The sequence below is a fragment of the Mizuhopecten yessoensis genome, unplaced genomic scaffold (genome assembly GCF_002113885.1).
Source record: "Mizuhopecten yessoensis strain PY_sf001 unplaced genomic scaffold, ASM211388v2 scaffold6373, whole genome shotgun sequence".
NCBI lineage: Eukaryota > Metazoa > Mollusca > Bivalvia > Pectinida > Pectinidae > Mizuhopecten > Mizuhopecten yessoensis.
In genome coordinates, this window is record NW_018406517.1 from 148,763 (window position 1) to 168,094 (window position 19,332).

Below are 19,332 nucleotides of genomic sequence, written 5' to 3' on the forward strand. Positions count from 1 at the left end.
CACATACAATTAATGCACAACTAGGTAAGCAGGACTACACATACAATTAATACACAACTAGGTAAGCAGCACTCCACGTAAAAATAATACACAACTAGGTAAGCAGGCCTAAATGTACAATTAATACACAACTAGATAAGCAGGCCTACATGTACAATTAATACACAAGTAGGTTAGCAGGACTACACATACAATTAATACACAACTAGGTACGCAGGACTACACGTACAATTAATATACAACTAGGTAATCAGGAGTACATGTACAATTAATACACAACTATGTAAGCAGGACTACATGTACAATTAATATACAACTAGGTAATCAGGACTACATGTACAATCAATACACAACTAGGTAAGCAGGACTACACATACAATTAATACACAACTAGGTACGCAGGACTACACGTACAATTAATATACAACTAGGTAAGCAGGAGTACATGTACACTTAATACACAACTAGGTAAGCAGAACTACATGTACAATTAATACACAGCTAGGTAAGCAGGACTACATGTACGATTAATACACAACTAGATAAGCAGGACTCCAGGTACAATTAATACACAACTAGGAAAGCAGGACTACATGTACAATTAATACACAACTAGGTAAGCAGAACTACATGTACAATTAATACACAAGTAGGTTAGCAGGACTACACATACAATTAATGCACAACTAGGTAAGCAGGACTACATGTACAATTAATGCACAACTAGGTAAGCAGGACTACATGAACAATTAATACACAACTAGGTAACTAGGACTACATGTACAATTAATATACAACTAGGTAAGCAGGAGTACACATACAATTAATACACAACTAGGTTAGCAGGACTACACGTACAATTAATACACACCTAGGTAAGCAGGACTCCACGTACAATTAATACACAACTAGGAAGCAGGACTACATGTACAATTAATACACAACTAGATAAGCAGGACTCCAGGTACAATTAATACACAACTAGGTAAGCAGGAGTACATGTACAATTAATACACAACTAGGAAAGCAGGACTACACGTACAATTAATACACAACTAGATAAACAGGACTAAATGTACAATTAATACACGACTAGATAAGCAGGACTAAATGTACAATTAATACACAACTAGATAAGCAGGACTAAATGTACAATTAATACACAACTAGGTAAGCAGGAGTACATGTACAATTAATACACAACTAGATAAACAGGACTAAATGTACAATTAATACAAAACTAGATAAGCAGGACTAAATGTACAATTAATATACAACTAGATAAGCAGGACTAAATGTACAATTAATACACAACTAGGTAAGCAGGACTACACGTAGTTGTACTTTTGACTGTATTCACCTGTCTATGTTAATTAGGGTGTTACTACCAACACAAGCAAACTACATTCTGTTAATTTGTATCCAGAAATGTAAAGTGGGGTATTGTTTTTGTCCCGCCTGTCTCTCAAACTCTTTGTCATCCCTCTAATGGGGCAAAGCATCAGTCAAAGGTCAAGGTCACTTACTAATATTAGAATTTCAGTATCACATTCCTGGTCATTACTTTTGCAACCATATTTCATAACAAATTTTGATTAAACTTCACAGGTATGTTTGCCTTAAACATGCCTACAGCAAGTTTAAAATCAGCTTGATCAGTCAAAGGTCAAGGTCACGGTTACTGTAAATAAAATTTTGCTGTCACTTCTTGTGATCACTAGTACTGTAGTGGCCTTATTTCTTTACAAACTTTGATGAAACTTCCCAGGTATATTGCCTAATACAAATCTTAAACATGCTTGAATATGGATGTGATCATTTAAAGGTTAAGGTCACAGTTAATAAAATAGAATTGAACTATAACACTCCTTGTCACAACAGTAGCAGATGTTAGTGTATTTCTTTACAGATTTTGATGAAAATTCTCTGGTTTGTTTGACTATGACATAACCTTGACATTTTGGGGTGATTAATAAAAAGTCAAGGTAATTTTTAGTATGAATCTAGTTATTGTGAGGCATCCTCACTTTCTCTAGTAACAAAAGTACAAAAGTTAACTTTTAATTCTGCTGATTTCTTTTCAGACGGAAGGCAATGATGAGAACCCAGTGAGTCAGGAGGGCGTACCCCCAGGGTATGAGGCTGTTTCTCTCATTGAGGCCCTCAATGGTCCCTGTAACCAGTTCTTCCCTGCTCCAGGGGATGGTAAGCTTTCCTGAATTGTTGTACTGTAAGATTATATAACAGTTATTCCCTGCTCCATATTGTCAGTGAGCTAGGTCCATACACTTAATCATCTCATCATAGTTATATAAGTATATTGTTTACCATTCAAAGTGTCTGCCAATTAAAACTCCATTTCACAATACAACTACAATGTCAAAATGTGAAAAATAAAGTTAAGAAGTTTTTAATTTATATATTAAGGGTTCCCAGTGTCCATGAGGATGATGCAGCCTGGTGACCTTGACACCTACCATAGGGAAAAGAAACGTTCATCAAAAAGGTAGGTAGAGCTGTACCAGCATCATAATAGAACCATAAGATATAAAACTTTCAAAATATTTCAGGAGGAAATCCAGGAAACTTCTCTGGGTTTTGTTATTTTACATACATGTTAAATTATCAGCTCATTTTGTATAATTCTGTAAGATCAATGTTTTTTAATCAAATTATGATTTAGTACAAACACCTTTAAGGTGATGTGATATTGCAGTTTCTGTCATCAACTTCTTCCTTCCTTCTGTTTTCTGTCGTCCTTCAGGCAGCCATCTTGGAGAAGGAAAAGCTCAAACTTACATTAGAATAATGAAAAACTACTGATGATGGTGGACACCAAGATCCCTCTGGGATCTCTTGTCCTCAAAATATTTCCTTAGATCCACGAAGCATATAGTCTTGATAAGTACTGTTTTAACAAAGTTTGTAGGGATATAGAAAGAAGCTTTGTCCATCCATCCATCTGTTTACAGTTAAAAGAATTGTTAAGTCCATATCCGAGATAACTTAATGTAGTACATTGGATAATTCCTGCATCAATGATACAGCTAGGATTGCTCTACTGAATGCATGCTGCAAAAGCTGAATGGACTCTGCTTTATTATACTCTCATGTATTACATTGCCTTTATCAAGTTAAATCCATATCTGGGTAGCTCTAAGTGTTACATGGTTAATACATGTACTTGTATCATTGTTTCTCTAAATAATGTGTTAAATTAGATATATTTGCCATCATTTTGCAGTGTTTAAAATACTATTCATGTTTGTAGGGTGTTGCTTTATACATTTGGTTAGAAGCAATTGGTTAGAAGGAATATGGTATTGTAGTGTTCTGTACCATTCATAGTTGTAAACTACATCATTACTTGGGCATCTAATCTTGATTTGTCAAAGAATATTGATGGCATCTTCTTGTTTTGCCTTTAGCTAGCTTGGTTGAAGGGCTATCAAATTTGTTTAAAAGAATGACACTGACTCTCTTCCTTGGACACAGGGGTAAAATGTATTTAAACATTCATCTTCTAAATAACTTCAATGTTTGCAGTTGTGGTAGTTCAAATCTTGGCATTTTGGTTTAAGGAATGTGATTGCAGTCGACTCGGCCAAAGACACACAGCAGAATGTGGTGTTCCGAGCAGACGACAAGAAGATGTTGGAGGAGGAAGAACGGGAGACCCAGGACCAGCCTCAGGTTGTCATGATGACACAGTCAGAGCAGGCCAAGTCTCCGAAGAAAAAGGACCTCAATAAACCTATGTATGTTAACATTTTAAACATGAATAGAATAAATCAGTATATTAGGTAAAGATATCAAGGATATCTTGAAATATAATATTCAGGTTGGATGAAAGAATATTTTATAAATTTGTTACAAATATGTACACCATCAGTTGTTAGCTCACCTGACTCAATATGCCTAGTGAGCATATGTTGTGGCGATTTGTCCATTCATCATCTGTTTTATAAAAAAAATGTTTAATACTACAATCCAGATGAAAGCATTTTGACTAAATCTACATGTATATTTGTCTGGAGCATTCTTGGATCAAGTAAACACAAAAGGGACAGATGGGCTGGGCCCAATAAAAGAAAAAAACATTCATGGTGGTTTTTTTGAAGTCCTACACCCCCAGTATAGGGAGGGTTAAGGGATTTTAATTTACTTGGTAGGGAGCATCAAATAGCTAAGGGACTCAACATTGTAAAAAGTAAGGATGTGGCCTCTCAAAGGGAATAGGGAACAGGTAAAAGAGGAGAAATACTGATAAACCTTTGAAATTCTACTCCTGAAAAAGGGTTTAAGTGAATTTCACCTATTTTTGACTAGGGAAATGTTTGACCAAACAATCAACAATGTGAAAAGAAAGGTTGTTGCCCTTTCTTGGGGCTGAGAGATGAGGCCAAACAAGAAATATATATATATAATATGTATTGTTTTGAAGCACCGTATTTGACAATTAGCTGATATTATATTATAAATAAAGGACAAGGTGAACTATGAAGTATTACTTGGTATGTTTTGATTGTGATCTGTCACCTTCGTGGAGAAAACCAATATGTATTGATGGTTATTACACACCTACCTGGTAAGTGGACAAAGCTGACGGACTGAAATGACTCCTTCATACTTAGTTCAAACTTGTGCATAACAGCATGGAATTAGTGTTAACATTACTTGATGTGTAACAATACAGTGTTAATCTGAATTTAATTGCCGTTAGTTTTATCAGCCATTTAGTCCCTCATTGCTATTATGAACGTCTCTATAATAATAGATAGCCGAGTTAATACAGCCTTGTTCAAATTGCCTGTATTCCTGTTCATAGGTTTGATGAAAGTTCTGATGAAATGAAGGCATCGAAAGATGGTGGTGACGCCCAGGATAGAAAGGTATGTATGAGGGGGATATCTCCCAATGTTATCTGGGATAGGCAAGTTGTGACCTGGAGTAGGTATCGGGTCAGTAACTTCATTGTGATCTGAGGCAGTTACAGGTCAAGGTTATAACTTTTATTGTGACCAAAACTATGTGTAAGGGAGATAAATCCCATGGTCATCGGGGATACTTCTGAGTGAGAATTGTCACAGGATCTAAGGGTGACAACTCACATCATAACCTGGAGATATCCAACCTGACATTATTCTGGAATGTGTTCTGACCCTTAGTTTATAGAGGCCCATAAACAGAGCACTCTATGCAAAAGAAAAAAATATTCGAAAATGTTCCATTGTTATAGTTTGATTCTGAATACACTAATAATGTTGATGCCATTTCTACAAGTAAATCAGTTTTACACAATTTTATAATGATTATGCCCTTTTTGATGAAAAAGGTTTTATGCTCAAAGAAAAAAACAATGCGGGAGCAATTAGTTCATTTATGTTTCCATGTGTTTGGAACAATTAATCATATGTAAACCCAGTTTATAATTAAAAGACAGGATGTCCAAGGGAAGGGGAAGAAGATTTATGATTTTGGGGTCACTAAGTCAAAGGTCAGGGTCACATGTACAGTGGCTATAAATAGACTTATTTTTTTGAGAAAAAGATTCCAGATGATAAATTTGCCTCAAGGAGAGATAGAGGATTCTATTGATGTTTTGGTCACTAAGTCTTATTAAATACTTCGACAATGCAAGAAAAGAACAATTACATGTTTTTCTTATCAGATATGAAAAATGTATCTAGCTACATACAATATTGCTGTGCTGATGATTCGGCTATTCCACAGGGCCTACAGGTTTATGACTTGGGAGAGTCCGAAGCTGACAGTGACTATGAACTTAAGCCTATCCAGGTTAAACCGAGTCACCTGTCTGCGGAGGACCTTGCTGATGATGAGAGAGAAGACAGCTCGGAGGCTGAGCCAGAACCAGATCCTGACTATGACAATGCCATCAACAATGAAACAGAAAGTAAGACATGTACAGTGTCTATGCCTCTAGACTAGCTTTTTGTCTGTTTTTAGTGAAATGTTCATATGTGATGATCTATTCAACTTGATCTTATGTATCTTTCAATCTCAATCTTTTGGACTTGCGGTAATATCTTTGTTTAGTGTTATGTACCTGAATCTGATAATTTGTTGAACTTCGTCATACCTGAATCTGCTGTAGGTTTTCTAGCTGTCCAGGCACAAAGTGAAAGTTTTTTCAGATAGTGTTAGATCCTCACAGTCAAGAGGCTGTTGACTATTATAAGGCTGAGGCTTTTGTAAGGAGTTCTAACAATGTACTTAACCTTTCTTTCATATTTTAGGGGCGATAAGCAGTTGAATGTTACAAGGTTGAGACATTGATGTATAGTGTAATCACTGTGCTGAACCATATTTTCATATTTTAAGGACCAATATGGATTACTTAAAATTTAAAGTGGAACATTTTATGATACTGTATAACTTTCAAAGATTCAATTTAATCTCTTAATTTCAAAGCTCTTTTATTGTAATGATATATTGAACGGATATAAAACACTAGCTTCACTGTTGTCAGTGTTTTGTATGGTTTCCTATATCGTATAACTACAAACATGATGCTCAAAATAACAATTCCTTCTTAGCCACCTACAACAGGTTTAGATACATGTCTTTCTACTAAACTTAATATCACCAATAGTCAAGCTTTGCTTTTTATCAAACAATGATGTGTCGTCCGTTGTCAATCGCGCATCCATAAACAATTTATATTTTCAGCTTCTTCTCCAAAACCCCTGAACCAATTTCAATGAAATTTTGCAGAAACCTTCCATGGCCAAAGGTCAAAAAAAATTGTGAATTATATGGTCCCCAGCCCCCAGGGGCGGGCCCAAAAAGGGTCAAATTGACTAAAATTTCAAAAATCTTCTTCTCAAGATCCAGATATGGTAGAATCAAATATTTTTTATAGATGGAAGGGTCTTAAGGTGCTTTACCAAAATTGTGAATTTCATGACCCTTGGGTCTCACGTTTGCCCCTGGGGAGGGGGTAAACTTAACTATAGTTTATATAGGTAAATCGCATTTTGGACCAACATTTGTTTAATTTCCATTGGAGTTATTTCAAACTTGGTTAGCATTATCAGTATTGGGTAGCAGTTTGATGATATGCACAAAGCAGCCATGACTGACCCCCAGGAGCTGATGGGTGAGGCCAAATAGGGTTGAATTGACTAAAATTTCAAAAATCTTCTTCTCAAGATCCAGATATGGTAGAATCAAATACTCTTCATAGATGGTAGGGTCTTAAGGTGCTTTACCAAAATGCAGCTGTTTGACAGAACCACTATTTGTACATAGTACAAATACTACCCAGATCTTTCACACTTGTTTTTGCACTATTTCTTTTTCATTTGGCAACATGGATAACATCAGTTTTTACATAACTCAGCCTTTTCTGTTGGTGTATAGTGAGATGTATGATAGTTTAAAAGCCTGTGTCCCCTTGTAGGATGTATATAACTGTATAGCCATTGGCCCCTGTATAATGTGATGTGTAATATCTATATAGTCCAAGTGTATAGTTGGATAGCTGTATTACCTGACTATGTATGCTACCCTGTATACTGGGACATGTAATATGTATACTGGGATGTGAACTGGGGCATGTAATATGTATACTGGGATGTGTACTGGGGCATGTAATAAGTATACTGGGATGTGTACTGGGGCATGTAATATGTATACTGGGATGTCTACTGGGGCATGTAATATGTATACTGGGATGTCTACTGGGGCATGTAATATGTATACTGGGATGTCTACTGGGACATGTAATATGTATAATGGGATGTCTACTGGGGCATGTAATATGTATACTGGGATGTGTACTTGGGCATGTAATATGTATAATGGGATGTCTACTGGGGCATGTAATATGTATACTGGGATGTGTACTGGGGCATGTTACATGTATACTGGGATGTGTACTTGGGCATGTAATATGTATACTGGGATGTACTGGGGCATGTAATATGTATACTGGGATGTGTACTGGTGCATGTAATATGTATACTGGGACCTATGATAGCTTTCTTACCTGTATACTTGGTCATAGGATAGCTGTGTTACCTGTATACTCTGATGTATGATAGCTATGTTAACTGTATACTCTGATGTATGATAGCTGTGTTACGTGTATACTCTGATGTATGATAGCTGTGTTACGTGTATACTCTGATGTATGATAGCTATGTTACCTGTATACACTGATTATGATAGCTATGTTACCGGTATACTAGGACGTATGATAGCTGCATGTGTTACCTGTAAACGAGGACGTTTGATAGCTGTGTTACCTGTATCCTCTGATTATGATAGCTATGTTACTGGAATACTAGGACGTATGATAGCTCTGTTACCTGTATACTGGGATGTCTGATAGCTGTGTTACCTGGTACATGTAATATGTATACTGGGACCTATGATAGCTTTCTTTCCTGTATACTTGGTCATAGGATAGCTGTGCTACCTGTATACTGGGACATATGATAGCTTTCTTACCTGTATACTTGGTCATAGGATATCTGTGTTACCTGTATACTGGGATGTATGAGAGCTGTGTTACCTGTATACTGGCACATATGATAGCTGTGTTACCTGTATAATCTGATGTATGATAGCTATGTTAACTGTATACTCTGATGTATGATAGCTATGTTACCTGTATACACTGATTATGATAGCTATGTTACTGGAATACTAGGACGTATGATAGCTCTGTTACCTGTATACTGGGATGGATGATAGCTGTGTTACCTGTATCCTCTGATTATGATAGCTATGTTACTGGAATACTAGGACGTATGATAGCTGTGTAACCTGTATACTGGGATGTATGAGAGCTGTGTTACCTGTATACTGGGACGGATGATAGCTGTGTTACCTGTAAACTAGGACGTATGATAGCTGTGTTACCTATATACTGGGACGTCTGATAGTTGTGTTACCTATATACTGGGGCGTCTGATAGCTGTGTTACCTGTAAACTAGGACGTATGATAGCTGTGTTACCTGTAAACTAGGACGTATGATAGCTGTGTTACCTGTATCCTCTGATTATGATAGCTATGTTACTGGAATACTAGGACGTATGATAGCTGCATGTGTTACCTGTAAACGAGGACGTTTGATAGCTGTGTTACCTGTATAATCTGATGTATGATAGCTATGTTACCTGTATACACTGATTATGATAGCTATGTTACCTGTATACACTGATTATGATAGCTATGTTACTGGAATACTAGGACGTATGATAGCTCTGTTACCTGTATACTGGGATGGATGATAGCTGTGTTACCTGTATAATCTGATGTATGATAGCTATGTTACCTGTATACACTGATTATGATAGCTATGTTACCGGTATACTAGGACGTATGATAGCTGTGTTACCTGTATCCTCTGATTATGATAGCTATGTTACCGGTATACTAGGACGTATGATAGCTCTGTTACCTGTATACTGGGATGTCTGATAGCTGTGTTACCTGTAAACTAGGACGTATGATAGCTGTGTTACCTGTATCCTCTGATTATGATAGCTATGTTACCTGTATACTGGGATGTATGATAGCTGTGTTACCTGTATACTGGGATGTATGATAACTATATAGCCTGTTTGTTCCCTGTTTGTATTTGATTCTGCATGTTTTGGTAGTTTAGTGTATCCAACCAACCTCTATTTTACCATAACGCTGGTTTTGCTCTGTTTGCATTAATTCAGGTAGCAGGTAAGCATGTTTCTGTCAAAGTGTTTTTTGGTTTTTATTAAACATATCTGTTTCTTTTGTTTTCACATCATAAATTGTATTTATTTACGATATCTGGTACCTGAATAACGCATATTTCAGAATGGTTTGAGTTGTATTTCTGTCTGTCCTCATTGTACACCTATATGTTATGTTTATTTTCCACTGAATACTGTATATTTGTGTATATGTAAGTTTTTACTATATTTGTCCCCCAGTGTATAAGCATGTGAATGCTTTCTCATTGTTACACCTGTATAACATCTATATGTGTGTGCATGTAACGTTTTCTATGTGTTTCACTACCTTTATACAATCTCTATACACATATTTGGACATGTGAATGTTTTTTATGTGTTCCCCCATGGCCTCATAGTTAATAAGCAAATTCTTAAAGAATTCATTGTGATATTGTCAAACCAATGTTGGGGATAATTTCAAGGTATAATATCATAAACTATCTCACGACACACCACCTATAATTCTACTCGTAAACTGTCTCACGACACACCTCCTATAATTCTACTCGTAAACTGTCTCACGACACACCTCCTATAATTCTACTCATAAACTGTTTCATGACACAGCACCTATAATTCTACTCGTAAACTATCTCACGACACACCACCTATAATTCTACTCATAAATTGTTTCATGACACACCACCTATAATTCTACTCGTAAACTGTTTTATGACACACCACCTATAATTCTACTCATAAACTGTCTCACTACACACCAGCTATAATTCTACTCGTAAACTGTCTCACGACACACCTCCTATAATTCTACTCATAAACTGTTTCATGACACACCACCTATAATTCTACTAGTAAACTATATCACGACACACCACCTATAATTCTACTAGTAAACTGTCTAACCAAACACCACCTATGATTCTACTCATAAACTGTTTCATGACACACCACCTATAATTCTACTAGTAAACTATATCACGACACACCACCTATAATTCTACTAGTAAACTGTCTAACCACACTCCACCTATGATTCTACTCATAAACTGTTTCATGACACACCACCTATAATTCTACTAGTAAACTATATCACGACACACCACCTATAATTCTACTAGTAAACTGTCTAACCACACACCACCTATGATTCTACTCATAAACTGTTTCATGACACACCACCTATAATTCTACTCATAAAATGTTTCATGACACAGCACCTATAATTCTACTCGTAAACTATCTCACGACACACGACCTATAATTCTACTAGTAAACTATCTCACGACACACCACCTATAATTCTCCTCGTAAACTGTCTCACGACACACCACCTATAATTCTACTCGGGAACTGTCTCACGACACACCACCTATAATTCTACTCATAAACTGGTTTATGACACACCACCTATAATTCTACTCATAAACTATCTCACGACACACCACCTATAATTCTACTCATAAACTGTTTCATGACACCCCACCTATAATTCTACTCATAAACTGTTTCATGACACACCGCCTATAATTCTACTCATAAACTGTTTCATGACACCCCACCTATAATTCTACTCATAAACTGTTTCATGACACACCGCCTATAATTCTACTCATAAACTGTTTCATGACACCCCACCTATAATTCTACTCATAAACTGTTTCATGACACACCGCCTATAATTCTACTCATAAACTGTTTCATGACACCCCACCTATAATTCTACTCATAAACTGTTTCATGACACCCCACCTATAATTCTACTCATAAACTGTTTCATGACACAGCACCTATAATTCTACTCGTAAACTATCTCACGACACACGACCTATAATTCTACTAGTAAACTATCTCACGACACACCACCTATAATTCTCCTCGTAAACTGTCTCACGACACACCACCTATAATTCTACTCATAAATTGTTTCATGACACACCACCTATAATTCTACTCGTAAACTATCTCACGACACACCACCTATAATTCTACTAGTAAACTATCTCACGACACACCACCTATAATTCTACTAGTAAACTGTCTAACCACACACCACCTATGATTCTACTCATAAACTGTTTCATGACACATTAGTCTGTCCCATTCCCTGTAGCTGTTTACTACTGTGTGACTTAGTGAGATACAGTTATCCATTGATCTGCCCAGTTCTCTAGCTTTCTACTTCATTGTAACTTTTAATGGTGAATGCATGTTAATGAAGATGTAGAACTGTTTATTTATTTCAAAGTGGTAACATGGTAAGCAGCATCAATACATAAAGATTTTAGTGTGGATCACACTACGAACATCACAAACGTTTTGTAGGGATGAATTCTAAGAGTTGAGAAAGGGAATTGAACAATGGTTTTAATTTGGTACACAAGCCCGTTGTCAAAATTGATTTGAGAAAAACATCTTCGTGTCTTCAGTTCTTAATGTAAGAGCTAATTTAAACTAGGCTGTCTATAGGAATAAAGGTAAGACAATTTCGACTGTCCAGAGAAATGAACTCAGACTCCAATTAAACTGTATGTAGGATTAAAGGGAAGACAACTCTGACTGTTTAGAGAAATAAAGAGACTGACTAAACTGTGTATAGGAATAAAGGGAAAACAACTCTGACTAGACTGTCAAGAGAAATAAAGAGACTCAGACTAAACTGTGTATAGGAATAAAGGGAAGACAACTCGGACTGGACTGTATAGAGAAATAAAGAGACTCCGGCTAAACTGTGTAGAGGAATAAAGGGAAGACAACTCTGACGGTCTAGAGAAATAAAGAGACTCTGACTTAACTTTGAAAAGGAATAAAGGGAAGACAACTCTGACTAGACTGTCTAGAGAAATAAAGAGACTCTGACTAAACTGTGTATAGGAATAAAGGGAAGACAACTCTGACGGTCTAGAGAAATAAAGAGACTCTGACTAAACTGTGTATAGGAATAAAGGGAAGACAACTCGGACTAGTCTGTCTAGGGAAATAAAGAGACTCAGACCAAACGGTGTAGAGGAATAAAGGGAAGACAACTCTGACGGTCTAGAGAAATAAAGAGACTGACTAAACTGTCTATAAGAATTAAGGTAAGACAACTCTGACTGTCTGGCGAACAATCGATCATGGTCAGTAGTCAGCATTCTAATGTCTGCTTCTAGGAAACTCATCAAGACACTATTAATGTCAAATGAGATATTTGATTTTACACACAAGATCGATAAAATTTCACTTTTTTTTTTTTAAACTGTACACTTTGTATTTGATAAAAATAGAAATACATATCAGAATGTTTGTTAGTTTTTATAGAGTTGTGTAGGTAATATTCTGGCTGGAGATCTACCAGAGTCTGAGGATGCAGTACATTACATCAGTGTTGACATGAGTTTTTCGTTGTTCTCTAGGGAGCCAGGACGAAGAAAGTGGGGACGAGTGCACGCCACCGAGGGCTTCAAGTCAACTAGAAGTGGGTCATGCTAGGGACTATGAGGACCGGAGGGTTACTTACATCAAAGGGCTGAGTAGGAGTGCTAATGAGGTGAACGCAGACAGTGATGGGTACACCCCCCTCCATGTGACCAACAGTTTGTCTCTCCCCGTAGCCTCCAGTAGTAGTACCGAGGTATCTAGCTTTGGCAGCGCAAGCAGTTCTCAGGGACTCCTACCCTCCGATTTAGTGTTTGACGATGACAAGCTTGATCTCTGATCGATTCATGTCGAGTAGTTTATGTTCACCTACGATTCTCTGTATGGGATATAGTTTTCAGATTTTCAGTCTAGTCCAATCTCCTAAGTAGTGCAAAATTTGTGTACTGATGCATTCTACTGTTGAACTGCTGGCAATCAAGATTAATACATTGAGGTCACCTCATGAGATATGTGTTGTAGCATATTTTCTCAATGACACAAACTTTTAGTGTAAAGAAACTGCAAAACAGAAGCTGATACAGAAATACCCACCAAAAAACAAAGTTCAGTCGGTGTAAGGGACACCCAATTAAAGCACTGTGTATGCACCAAACATCCACACAAAGTTCAGTCGGTGTAAGGGACACCCAATTAAAGCACTGTGTATGCACCAAACATCCACACAAAGTTCAGTCGGTGTAAGGGACACCCAATTAAAGCACTGTGTATGCACCAAACATCCACACAAAGTTCAGTCGGTGTAAGGGACACCCAATTAAAGCACTGTGTATGCACCAAACATCCACACAAAGTTCAGTCGGTGTAAGGGACACCCAATTAAAGCACTGTGTATGCACCAAACATCCACACAAAGTTCAGTCGGTGTAAGGGACACCCAATTAAAGCACTGTGTATGCACCAAACATCCACACAAAGTTCAGTCGGTGTAAGGGACACCCAATTAAAGCACTGTGTATGCACCAAACATCCACACAAAGTTCAGTCGGTGTAAGGGACACCCAATTAAAGCACTGTGTATGCACCAAACATCCACACAAAGTTCAGTCGGTGTAAGGGACACCCAATTAAAGCACTGTGTATGCACCAAACATCCACACAAAGCCATGTTAGGAATGTATCTAGTGTTTTTGAGTCTAAAATCTACTTTTCCAGAGTCTTAAAAGCACTTCTTGCCGAATGATGTTCCAAGGTGTACAATTTTGTGATCAATGATATGACCTTTAGTTGTGACATGGTAGGGAATGTGCCTGTGATACTTATATGTTTGTTGTTATATGAAGCTAAATGAATGTGAAATGAAACTACCTATTCAGATTTTCTTTTGTAAATATGTGTTTAATTTATGATTTGTATATCTGATTAGAATCTCTGTTCTTAATAGCCTTTCAAAACACAGCACACATGTGCTAGTGTTGTGGTTTGACCATATACAGTACACATGTACTGTTGTTGTGGTTTGACCATATATAGTACACATGTACTGGTGTTGTGGTTTGACTGTATACAGTACACATGTACTGGTGTTGTGGTTTGACCATATACAGTACACATGTGCTGGTGTTGTGGTTTGACTGTATACAGTACACATGTACTGGTGTTGTGGTTTGACCATATATAGTACACGTGTACTGGTGTTGTGGTTTAACCTTATTTAGTACACATGTGCTGTCATTTGATGTAAATTTTGTATTAATGTCCATGAAATCCATAATGTGATCAGTGTTATTACGATTAGTGTTGGTCTCTGCTACTTACTCTTTGATGTTGATATATCCTATGACTTGTTGATATTTTCATTATAATTTTGAAATGCAACATGTATAAGATTTTTATTTGTGTATATAATTAGTTTAATGAAAGATTGAGAGTAGAAAAAAATCTAGCTTTTTCTGTATTAGCCTTATTTGAGTCGCTGTAAGATTTGTATATCTGTACCTCATTTATGCTCTGTGTAAAATGTCTTTTTCATTTGAAATACATGTATGCCTATTTGTATATATAGGGAGGAGCTACTGTGCAGAAGGTATACAGCCACTGTTGTCGTTAAACTGATACATTACAGTATGTGATTCTGTAATCAACACATCCGTTTATTTGTCCGTCTATACAGTTTGGTGCTGTATGTTCCTGTGTATAACAGATTACTGTTTGTGTTCCCTTGTAGAACAAACACTGACCAATGTGCAGTTGTCTGCTGGTCAGAAAACACAAAGTCAGTTGTTTTAAAATGTAGTAAGAAGGAGTGAAATACAATGTCAAAATTGTTTCATGATATAATATGCTTATAAATAAATCAGCGTTAACTCAGTTCAGAGAAAATCAAGTCCTTGATTACTTGAAAAGTGGCAGAGAGTCAAAACAGCATCCTATATTCTTATAGTCCTTTAGGAGTTATAAGTACCATTAAAATCATTATAGTTGTAAAGGTGACTAGAAGTTGATATCTCTTAGAATCTGTCATACGTCACCAGAATTTAAAATGATCTGATCATGTATACAGAACAGATGTGTTAATTGTTAGATATCTTTTGCCTCATTAACCAAACTGACAATAAAGAGATGAGGTTTGTAGTTAGGGCGGATACATTGCTGAGGTCTGTGGTCAGAGTTGTGGGTTGATCACTGCCAGTCAATCTTAGCTATTGCTGAAGTCTGTGGTCAGGGTTAGGGGGTTGATCACTGCCAGTCAATCTTAGCTATTGCTGAAGTTTGTGGTCAGGGTAAGGGGGTTGATCATTGCCAGTCAATCTTATCTAGTCACAGTGTAGTATCATTTACAGTATATATTCAGAATGTGTGGTAAGTGTTGATAAAAATAATATAAGAATAATCAAATCCTACTCAGTATAACATTTTTTCTTATGATAGTGTTCATAATGATAATATTCATTGTGAAGAATAAAAAAAAAAATCGACCTTGACATAAATTTTAGCTCACCCGGCCCGAGGACCAAGTGAGCTATTGCAATTCATTGCCATCAATTTCCGTTTTCTCTCTGTAAAGTTTTTCATGGCCAAATAAGAAATATTCCTAGGTGCTGTTGATTCATATTTGCAAAAACAAAGAGGTTGTCACCTTTCTGGACCAAAAGAAGGGGCAGAACTGAAGTTCAGTGTATCTGAGAAAATTTTCTTGCAATGAATCAGTAGTCTGATGGTTTTGATATTGATTATGTAGTATCCTTATCAACTGGTCTATTCAGCTTGAAAGAAAAACAAAATCTGCCAATAACTGGGGTCAGTAGGGTTGCTTTGCAATATATTGTGCAATATTTGACCTTTAACCCTTTCACCACTGTGGACCATAATGGACTCATCCAGATAAATTTATGGTTGTGTTCTACTAAAGTTACCTAGAGATGAAAGGGTTAGACACACAAAACACCTCTTCTGAAGAAATCAAAGACCTTATGTAGTGATACTTGTCCAACAGCTTGCTGGTATGAAGTTTGCAAAAGAAATTTCTTTTGAATCATATTCTTGGTCAAAGGTTAAAATTTGTTGACTGTTCAAAGTGTCCAAATGATAACTGTCAAGTAGCTAGCAGGCATGACATTTTACAAAGTTTGTAAAAAAAAAAGAGGATCCATATTCCAGGTCAAATCACTTGTGCCATTGTATGTGCCAATTATTCAAGGCACAGTGGTTATATTTGTTAAAACATTCATTCTCTTCTGATGGAGAACTGAAATGCCCAAGTCAATATCTCTGGAATTTAGTGCTAGGAACTGTGTGAAAAGAAAGGCTTTAAGCAGGTGAGCTTTTCAGGCCTTTTGGACCTCATGGTTAATGTTAATGCAGTCTGTTCATTTTATATACAGCAGTGCTTTGTACTTGGTCACTACTATGGATTACAATAGCATTCAAATTGTAATTGAGAATCTTAATGTGTTTGTAGTATTTGAGGTATCACATGTAGTTACATCTGAATTATTATGGAGGTCACAATCTGATCAAAGTGTGTGTGATATTCTCAAGTAGAGAGCAGTGAAATTGAAATATTAAAAAAAATTCAAACAGTATGAAAATCAAATAGATTTGTAACCTACAATTATTGGTACCTGACTGAGGTACCCAAATTTAGGCTGGCCTCATAACAACCCTTGGACAGGTTTGAGTGGGTCCATATGTCTTTCAGGTACAAGAAGTATTGAAATGAACACATGGAAATGTTTAGAATGATAAACATGTATATTATGACCATATTATTGAAACCTTGGCTGTCAGTGATTAATTATGGTAAGAGATTATGAAATCATGACACCTTTTTCAGAAATAAAATATCTGAGAAAAATAGCATTAGACTTGTTTGTACCTGTCCTTTGTCTTTATGAACTTTGTGGCTGATAGCTCAGTAGGCCACCCCATTTCCATCTACACCCTCCATTAAGATTTAGCTCACCTGACACGTATATAGTACTACCTGTGAGCTTATCCAATTGCTTCAACTTTTTCTAAAACAACTTCTGCATAATTCACCAAACTTGATATTTGGGTTTAACTTTTTGGGATGCTGGGCTATTAAACTTAACTGACAATCAGGTTCACAGGGATGAAATATGTTACAGCCTTCTTCTCAAGAACCTTTACCCACGTTTTAGGTCACAGTCTAAATGGTTTTAAAGTGATTTAAACAAATATTATTCAGACATATTCAGCCTGTAGCTTACTGTCATTAAGGAGTATCATAGTTTTCAATGTAAATGATCCTTGTGTATACTTCTTATTATGCTCCAATGTTTTAAAACATCCGAAGATATCATACAGCCGATAATTTGCCGGAGGTAAAAGTTTGCCTAATTTAAGTACCTTGGCCAACATTAAAGGCCACAGAATCAAGAAACAACGATATTGGGGGAACAACAAGGAATGATGAAATACCAAAACAACGAGCTCGGGGAAACAACAAGGAATGATGAAATACCAAAATGTGGCACCCGCCATGATGTCACGAAACGAAATGGGTTAGAACAAAACAAGACTCCGATTTTAGAGTTTTAAATATAAGCAATTAGTCGTTTGATTGTAGAGTAGGCGGCTGGTGTTTAGGAGCAATTGAAAATGACAAGGTTTTGTGGTCGAATTATTTCTGATTTGTATACCTGTGTACTTATGTTTCCGAGAGTAAGTTAGTTAGAACTAGACAATACAAACGAATCCCCTACATATCTAGCCATTAGATATGCTCCTTGGCGGAATCGAATCTTCGGGAACATTTCCATTAACAATTTCCAACTCCCTTACATATTCATTACAAAGCAGATAACCGTGGATGATAAACGTGTAATACGTCCATCATCTATACATGTTTTTAGGTCACCTGAGCTTTGCTCAAGTGACCTATTCCAATCACTTTCCGTCCGTCGTCGTCCGTCGTGCGTTAACTTTTTACATTTTCAACTTCTTCTCAAGAACCAGTGGATGGAATGTTTTCAAACTTGGTCAGAATCATCCTTGGTAGATGAGGCTACAAAATTGTAAAATTGGGATTCCTACCCCAACCCTAGGGGCCAGGGCGGGGCCCAAAAGGGAAAATTAACCAATATTTCAAAAATCTTCTTCTCCAGACTCAGAGGTATTACAGTCATTTTCTCTGCATGGATGGAAAGATCATCAGGGGCTTTATTTAAATTATAAATTTCAGGACCCCCGAGCTATCCGTTCTCCCTTGGGGAGGGGGTAAAGTTTACTATAGTTTATATAGGGAAACAACACTTTTGGGTATATTTTGACAATTTTCCGTTGGAAATTATTCTTACTTGGTGAGAATTATCCTTGAAGGAAGATGGTTTTAAATTGTAAAATTGGGATTCCTTCCCCAACTCTAGGGTCCAGGGCGGGGCCCCAAAGGGAAAATTAACCAATTTTTCAAAAATCTTCTTCCCCAGACACAGAGTCCTATACTACAGTCATTTTCTCTGTGTGGATGGAAAGATCATCAGGGGCTTTATTTAAATTGTAAATTTCAGGACCCCCGAGCTATCCGTTCTCCCTTCGCCTCGGGAAATAGTTCTGGCCTCGGGGGATCATAAACTTGCTATATCCCTCATACCCATACTTTAACTGTTAACTATAGGTTAGAGCGGGGCCCCAATATCTTAAAATTCTTATCCTTTGATGACATGACAAATTATTTTTACTGGGTCAGAATCATCTTTGGTGGAGGACGGTATTACATTGTAAACTTGGAATTCCTGCCCCATCCC

The 19,332-nt window shown here is 36.8% G+C and overlaps 1 protein-coding gene across 1 annotated transcript in view; it reads left to right on the forward strand.

Annotated features, from left to right (window-relative positions):
• The window catches only part of LOC110452066 (E3 ubiquitin-protein ligase MGRN1-like), a 34,667-nt gene extending 17,244 nt beyond the window's left edge, over positions 1 to 17,423 (forward strand). The window contains exons 9-14 of the mRNA XM_021500347.1: positions 2,085 to 2,205; positions 2,428 to 2,506; positions 3,582 to 3,758; positions 4,829 to 4,892; positions 5,734 to 5,917; positions 13,102 to 17,423. Coding sequence (XP_021356022.1) covers positions 2,085 to 2,205; positions 2,428 to 2,506; positions 3,582 to 3,758; positions 4,829 to 4,892; positions 5,734 to 5,917; positions 13,102 to 13,403 — 927 coding nt within the window. The 3' untranslated portion in view covers positions 13,404 to 17,423. The remainder of the gene's footprint in view (positions 1 to 2,084; positions 2,206 to 2,427; positions 2,507 to 3,581; positions 3,759 to 4,828; positions 4,893 to 5,733; positions 5,918 to 13,101) is intronic.
• The last annotated feature ends 1,909 nt before the right edge of the window (positions 17,424 to 19,332 follow it).